Below are 8,306 nucleotides of genomic sequence, written 5' to 3'. Positions count from 1 at the left end.
AAGACAGATGAGAGACAGAAACATTGATTTGTTGTTCCACTTATTTATGCATTCATCGGTTGATTCTTATATGTGCCCTGACCAGGGATCAAACCTGCAACCGTGGACTATCGGTTGACACATGCCTGATTGTTTTGTTTGATGCTCCAACCAACTGAACTACCCAGCCAGGGCCCCTTCTGCTTCTTGAACAAATGGTTTTATTAAACCCAGAAGAAGGACAACTGGTGGGCCACTGTTGATCCAAGGTTGAACAATCTTCTTGATGCTACATAGAGTACAAATTCCTCATATTTTTCATTCCTGTTTCACCTGATTTTTGGTTGTCACTGGGTTTCCTGTATCGGGATAACCTGTCACCCTGGGTTGGTTAACTGGTTTCCTCATACCAGTCTTTACTGGTCTTCCAGATTACTTTCACTGTCCTCTGTTATGCAATCTCACAACACCCTGTGCTTCTTTCTCCCTCATGCTATTTCCCTCAATGAAATAGTTCTGTAATGATTGTTTAATGTCTATATTTTTTTTGTAAATCATGAGACTCATAAGAGCTGAGACTGTGTCTGGCTTGTTCACCACGGACTCCTCAGCACCTAGCTCCGGGCCCAGCACATGATAGGTACTTAATAAATATTTACTGAATGAACAGACATTATTCTGCAGGTGACTCTTGCCATGTCCCTATTAATATCTTCTAGACCCCACTGCATTTCATTAATGGATTTCTATTTCTTGAATACAATTTGCAACTGCTTTAGGCACATCTGTAATAGATGTAACAATGTGTTACAAAACACTTCCAGCTACTCTTTCAATAGCTCAATTTAAATTTCTAGCCAGCAAAGCAACTCTTTACAAAGAAGGCTGAATCCTTAGACCTGGACCTTTATCAGACAGTTTTTTCTAAAACAGAACTAAGGGAAAGACAGTAAGTTGCCAATACAGAGTGAAGTATAGTGTCTATCAGTGATCCTAACCCACACAGTCTCACTTATTCTCAGATTTAGTAACATCCTGCCACCTCCAGGACTTAACTTGGCAACAATACCACTAAAATGGTATAGGGTTTCAGAAGGAGTCACCCCCAGATATGCCTCTGTTTTAGGAGGGTTATTTTGAGCTAAAGTCAACTGAGACCTTGGGGCTCAAGAGAAACTTCTGCCCGCCACTCCCTTAACTTCCTAGAAGAATTTGGATTAGGGGCCTTGCTCATAATAAGACATTATCAGAGATGACCTTTAAAAAACAACAACACTATCTATATGGCAGGGAAAACAATGAATTACTGAACACCTGCTCTTCTTATTGTCCTGCAATGACCCTTTGAAGCCTCAAGGTGCCTTACCTCAAACTTTGTTCAAAGTGCCATGCATGCCCCATTTTAATTGTCTCTGACTGTCTTACATATGTGGGGCTCTCATGTGTACATATGTAATCAAACTTGGTCATTTTCTCTTGTTAATCTGTCTCAATTTAATGATCAGACCAGCTGAAAAAAAACACACAGGAGTTTCTTCCTCCACCACAGTAGATATGGTGATAGTGTTTATATGCCTGAGGCCTTTAGGCCATCCTGGCCTCATCCTTAGAATCTTTCTATTTGACACCAGAGACTAAGAATGGGGGAATGGCTGGTTGTGAAATATCACACTGCCATTCTCTGGGTCCTAGACATGTGACTTGGAAATGAGTGGGAACAGAGTAAAATGCCCTGAGCAGGAAGTTGTGCTTGTGTCCCTGTCTATGTGGAAAGTCTGCTATCATCTTATCTTCTCCCATCCCCCCCATGCCCCCCAATAAACCCTCTGTGCTCTGAATAGTTTAACTTGTTGGTATAATAGTTTTGGTGTATTCCTTTTGATGTGGGCCTAAAAGATTCTCTCCTATTGCTTGACCAAAAGTAGCAGGAGTTGCCTAATATCAATGGAGTTAAATTATTTAACCCCATTCAGCAGGGTAGTTTTTAACTTAACCCCATTCAGTAAGTTTTTTTTTTATTCTGAATACTTTCAGATTAAATATCAGAATTAATATAAACATACATATGTACATCTGTCATGTTCTCTCAAACTTGCCATTCCTTCCTTTTGAGCTCTTCCCCGTATTGTTCACGTGGATCGCTTTTTGTCATCTTTCAGATCTCAGCTTACACGTCACTTACTTGAAGAGACTTGGCCCAATCTAATTAGTCACCTCCCGCTTTAATTTCTATCAGAGACCCTGTTTTCCTTAATACCATAGTTACTGTGTTCATTCACTTAATTCTGTCTATTCCACTAGACTGTAAGGTTTCCAAGGGCAGGGACCTTGTTTGTTTCATTCACTTTTGTATTGCTAGGGCCTAGCACAGTGCCTGACATAGTAGGTGCTTTACAAAAAAACTGATTAAATAGCCCTGGTCAGTGTTGCTTAGCTGGCTGGGCGTCCTATGCACAAGAGGTTGGCTCAATCCCCAGTAGGGGGCGTGCAAGAGGCAGTCACTAGATGAACTCTCACACTGATGTTTCCCTCTTCCTTCCTCTCTCTCTAAAAATCAATAAATTATTCTTAAAAACACACACATGATAAATAAATGAACGAATATTGCCTTGGTTGTTTCACTTGTGCCTTCAACTGCATTTTAGTTCTTTCTGCACTGCAACCCCCAAGGGAATAGGAGAACTTTTCAATGCCCCTTCCCTTCAATCACCGAGTACGGAGGTGGCAGTTCCTTTGTTGAGAAGCTGTTGGCTTCTCCTGGGCGGCTGTCACATACCCGAAGGTGCACAACAATTCTATTAGTAATGGTGTGACTGAGGCATCCAGGAGAGCTGTCAGAAATGCTTTCAAAGGTACAATCACTGGGTTCTTGGACATTCGAGCCTATTAACTAACTGCCGTTTACGATTAGCAATTAAGTGATGTTGAATGAAGTGTGTGTGTGTATTTTTTTGCATGACGAACCAAGGCATCTTACACCATTCCTCTGAAAGGAAAGTCAGATGTTACACATCCTTCCTTCCGTGAGCTCCAGGAAGCTGAGCCTCTTGCAGCAGCAACTCTGACCAATGGGGGGCGGCAGCATCTCAGTAACTCACTCTCTGAAGATTTGTAGGTAGGAGGAGAAAGACTCGCGGTCAAAACCTTTTTGACTCCATCCGCTCTCCGTAGCGCCTTAACCCGCTCGAGTTTCAATGCGCGCTGTTGTTGGACGAAGCTGAGTCCTATACACCGCCCGCTGCTCTACTGATCATGGCTTCTCCGAGTTCCTTCACCTACTACAGCCCTCCATCTTCTTCCCCTGTCTGGTCAGAGCCGCTGTACAGTCTGAGGCCCGAGCACGTGAGGGAGCGGTTGCAGGACGACTCGGTGGAAACAGTCACGTCCATAGAACAGGTGAGATGACAGGACTAGGCGAGGCGCCCGCCCGGGGGCTTCTGGGAGTGGGAGTCCGATCCGCTGGGCCACCCGTGTGCGGAACTTATCGCGGAACTACAGTTCCCAGAGTGCAGCGCGGAGCCTCTCTTCTGGGGAGCTCCGGGCGCCAGGGCTTGGTCTGGGGAGTGAAGCGTTTGTGGGGTGGGGTCGTTGTCAGGATTGGGCTTGGAGGAAAGGACAGTCCCTGGGTCCCCTCTGCCTTAGGAAGCGGAGAGAATCATGTTCTGTGCTTGGAGGTCAGAAGCAGCCCGGGTGGGTCAGACAGCCCACTCCATGCTGCCGGGACTTCTGGAGGTTCTGGGATGGATAGTGCAACCTCCTCACCCTACTTGTACTTTGGGGACATGGAGTGGAAGAGAAACGGCCAGGCTTAGGTCATGTCATTTCACGATCTGTTTAATTTCTGCCTCCAGTGCCAGGCTTGGGGCCTGCCTCGCGGGTGGGCATTGTAGTCATTCAATCATTTGAGCACCAGCAGTGTGTTGGACACAATGTTAAACGCTGGAAATACAAAGAAATAAAACAGCGCCCGACCATGAGCATGTCACCGCCTGCTTAGGGAAGACAGACAGGAAAACAATATAGTTTGGAAAGTGTTTACAATAAAGGTATACATTTTAACTACTCGCCATTCACTGAGTCCTCGAAGTAGGATGGGACCTATCGCTTTGAGAAGTGTTTTAGGAATGAGTAGTGAACTGTAGTTTTGTTTTTCTTTTCTTTCCCCAACTGTTCCCAAGCAATTGTGAAAATGTTTACCCATCTGTCACTAGGAGAAGTGGTCAGGATGATTCTTTGCAGCACTTACAAATAAGCATCAGGCTGCTTACTAAAATAGGTCTCATAGAAAGCACAGTCTCCAGGCTTAACCTTGGAGGGACCTGCTTTGACTTTCATATCTGATGTTGGAAGCCCCCATTAAGGCAAAATTAGTAGTGATAGTTTCAGATTGTATATTATGGCTATAAATACAATTATAAGTTAATAACAAAAACAAAGGCTTGACTACACAATTATTATACACACAGTAGCAGAGAGAATATTATAACTGGAGATTTATGCTTCATGGATTTTAGGGTAGAAAAGGAAACCCTTATCTTTTGACTCTAGGTCCACCAGTGTGTCCTTTTCAGAACTCTTTTGCAAAAGATGGCAAAGAACTCTCTCATCAATGAAAAACCTATAGCGTCTTTGCAGTGTTTATAAGTGATGAATTTTTGAGTTTAGATCAAGCCTTTTTCTTTGTATTTGACCTAAGACTTTGGGGTCACCTTTTATGTAGTTAACTGAATTGACACAGGGGTAGAATGCTAATAGAGAAAAGGGGATAGAAATTGGTCTGTATATTTAGTGGCCAGGACAGAGACTTCCATGGTTAGAGAGGTAAGTCAAAAAAGGAACATAATCAGGAGCCTTACTCATCTGCTCTTTTTCTTTTACTATACTTTTTTTTTCTTCAGTAGAGTGCCCCTGCTTAGTTCCTAAGGAAAACACCAGTGCCTATATTCTAACTACTTAAGCATAAATGAGTGATGCAAAAATAGATACAACAAGGTTCCGGTCTGCAAAAGGGCCGGCCAAGGTCTGGGCCAGGAGTGGAAACCGGGTTCTGATACGGAACATAGGGTACTGCAGGGTGTCTTTCCCGTGTAGGCCCAACTGTGAGGTAGATGGAAAAGGAATATTTTGTTTCCTTTCTATGTCATTTTCCAGCTCACATTAAAAGTCTAAGATAAACAGTTCTAGATAGTGGGAAGATAATATAGTATCTCGTTTTCATGGCTGCCTCAATGTTTTCATCATCATCATCATAATGTCCATTCATTGCATCCCAGCACTGTGCTTAAGGCTCTCCACACATTGTATCATTCAGTCCTTACACGTTTTACAGATGAGAAAACTGAGGCTTAGAGGAATACTAGGTTGGTAGATTAATAATGATATATTAATAAATACCAACCTTGCTAGGAGTTGTTTACAGAATATACTACCGCTATTCTTTTGGTTCTGACGGAACCATTTATTCATAGGGATTTACTCAATTTTGCCCCATTGCCAATAAAAATAAATGCTTAAAAAAACCACAAAAAAACACCAAATGCTTGTCACCTGCTTTCTGTCTGATTATCAGGAGACTTTGTTAAACGACAATTTGATAATAGGAGTTAAACCTATAAGTCGTGGAAAGAGCCCTTAGTTATGATTCCTTCTGTTTTATTTATTTATTTTAACTTAGTCAACAAATACTTGAGTGCCTTCTGTGTGTCAGGCACTGTGCTAGGCACTGGACATAAGGCAGTGAACAAAAGGGGCCAAGTTGATGGCGTTATGAAACTTTTGTTCTAGGCCAGGAGGCAACCAGTTAAAAAAGGGAAAACTGTCTACCTACCTACCTACCACCTATCATTTATTAGATATGTTAGAGAGAAAAGCTGTGGAGGAGAATAAAGCAGGATAAGGGAGGTAGAGTGTGCCGGGAATGGGTGGGGTGGAAGCAGGGGTGGTTTTATATAAGATGGCAAGAGAAAGCCTCTGAGGATGTGACATTTTGGCTGAAACCTGAAGTAAGTGAGGGCACAAGCTACGGGGGTATCTGGGAATTAGCTTCTGTTTACTTCCCCAGATTCACTCTACCCTTCCCCGCCTGCTCTGTAGATGTGCCCAGGAGGTGGGCCTGCATTGGCAGGCTCCCTTGCTTTATGGCTTCTGGTTGTATTGGGCCACGGGGAGCAAGGATAGGGGATGACAGAGAGGGAGAAGAATGAGATCAGCATATTCATTCCCTTCCTACAGGACTGCATGAGCTGAATCTCTAGACTTAAGGTCACATCTATCGGGTGCCTTCTCCACGGAGCTCTCTGTGGTCCATCTCCTTCTCTTCACACCTGGCCTAGGAGGGGATCAAGCACCCCTGTGTCGCCAGCCCCCAAGCACTGCCCCCTCCTCTGTGGTTTCCCTACACCTGCCCATGCCTTTGTAACGCCTTCCTTTATAAACTCTCCTCAAAGCACCCCCTTTGAATGGGCCATCTGTTTCCTACCAGACTGATCCACGATGGGAGGGTTTGGACACACGCTGACGAGCATTTCACCAGGCTCATTTAGGCCACTGTTGAGAAATAGATTGTGAGGCGGAGAGGGTGCCGGGAAACCAGTTAGGAGGCTATTGCGATACTGCGGGTGACAGATGATGGCTGCTTCACTCAGGGCGGTGGTAGTGGAACAGTGGTATTAGCGTGTCTTAGGTCAGGTCCTGGGTAATTTTTGAAGGTCTCCACCTTGACAAGTGTTTTACTGATGGATTTGATGCCTGGAGCACCTTGTATAACTCCAGAAAGCAAGACGGGGTTGTGTTGTTAGTGGTTGCCTTCCTTTTTGTGCCACCTGCAGTCACCCCGTTGCAAACACTCTGCGATTCGGGTCAGTAGGTTAAACTGGTACAGTCTCAGCGGTAGCAGGCTTGCCAGAAGCAGCCATGTGCGGAAGGTACTACTCCTGTGTGTTTTTTTCTGGTAGTTTGCCCTTGAACAGGGACAAAAGCATCCTCCACCTGAAATGGCATGGTGTCATTAGACAAGCTTCAGTGACGTGACAATGAGCTCGGAGGGGACTCTAGAAGAATTCTTAGTTTTAGTCCCTGCCCTCAGAATTCTTTCCTCTGAGAAGCGGGTGGGGGGAAATATGCCTGAAGCAATCACAGAGTAGCTTATGAACGCATGTAATTCAGCGCTAAATTATGACTGCGTTGCATGAGGATTTCCGGGAGTGGAAGCCCGTCTGTTGTGGGCTGAGACCATCAGGACACCTTCCTTTCCTGGCACTGGGTTGGGTTGTAAAGGATGGGGTTGGGGGTGGGAGAGCCCTTCCAGTGGAAGGAGCCCTTGTGAAGGAAGACTCACCAGGAATGAATGGAGGGTGAAGTGGGGCGTGGGAGGAAATGAGGTCAGGCTGTGGGGGCTGACGGGGGTGGGTCCGGATGGAGGGCCAGGCTGAAGAGCTGGCGTGAAGTGAGGGGCATTGCACCACGGCAATCCCTGGAGGAAGAGCGCGGGGATCCAGGAATGAATCCTGAACTCCTCCTGTTGACTTGTTTCAAGTTAGAGTCTCCAAAAGATTATTGACTGGGGGTGGGACAAACCACTAAACATGATCAAACTTACCAGTTTTTGCGTGCACCGAATAGAAGAGAAGAGAGCTCTGCTTGCTTAAGTAGTCAGTAGGCTAGCTCTGTGAGTCAATTTTATTAAATTCAGCATATACCATACTGCCCACTGTAAGGCAATTTCAAACATCAAAATTTCCCCCATTTTCCCTATTAAAAAGTCCCCCAAAGTGTTTTTTGGCCAAGTTGAAAAAACATGTACTTTTAGGTATGTAGACAGACAAAATGCCTACTTAAAGTAAAATTTCCTTTTTTTGGGGGGGTGGTGGAGCAAAATTTACATTTTAAATTTAGGTATATATATCTATAATCACATATGCTCTATAAAATCACACTAATTTAGAAATATGTTTTTTCCTCCTCCTCTTATTCATAAGATATTTTTCTTCAAACTCCTCACATCCATATTTGACCTTAGTATTTTTATCATTACTGGAGCCACATTTTGGATCAGCTAATATGCTTGTCCAGACCACACTTTCAGTTTTTTGAGATTCATCCCTTGTGAGCATGGGTAAGATACTGTCATTGACTATTTTACTACAAGTTACAATTAGCATTTTCTTACAATGTGTCCAGTCTGTGTACACCTGTGGTCGCCATGACTTAGCCATGCTGTTACTTTTTAAAGTAACCTTGAAAATCTTACAATGGCAACTTACATGTGGAAGTGTGAGTTCATAGCCCAGGAATAACTACTAAATCTGTGTTTAATTTGCCTTCTTTTG

The 8,306-nt window shown here is 44.0% G+C and overlaps 1 protein-coding gene across 1 annotated transcript in view; it reads left to right on the top strand.

Moving 5' to 3' along the window:
- Positions 1–2,602: 2,602 nt before the first annotated feature.
- The window catches only part of FNTB (farnesyltransferase, CAAX box, beta), a 59,948-nt gene continuing 54,244 nt past the window's right edge, over positions 2,603–8,306 (top strand). Inside the window, exon 1 of the mRNA XM_008138944.3 lies at positions 2,603–3,375. Coding sequence (XP_008137166.2) covers positions 3,232–3,375 — 144 coding nt within the window. The 5' untranslated portion in view covers positions 2,603–3,231. The remainder of the gene's footprint in view (positions 3,376–8,306) is intronic.

The sequence above is a fragment of the Eptesicus fuscus genome, chromosome 5 (genome assembly GCF_027574615.1).
Source record: "Eptesicus fuscus isolate TK198812 chromosome 5, DD_ASM_mEF_20220401, whole genome shotgun sequence".
NCBI lineage: Eukaryota > Metazoa > Chordata > Mammalia > Chiroptera > Vespertilionidae > Eptesicus > Eptesicus fuscus.
Note: the sequence above shows the minus strand (reverse complement) of the source record. Positions and strands in the feature narration are given on the sequence as shown.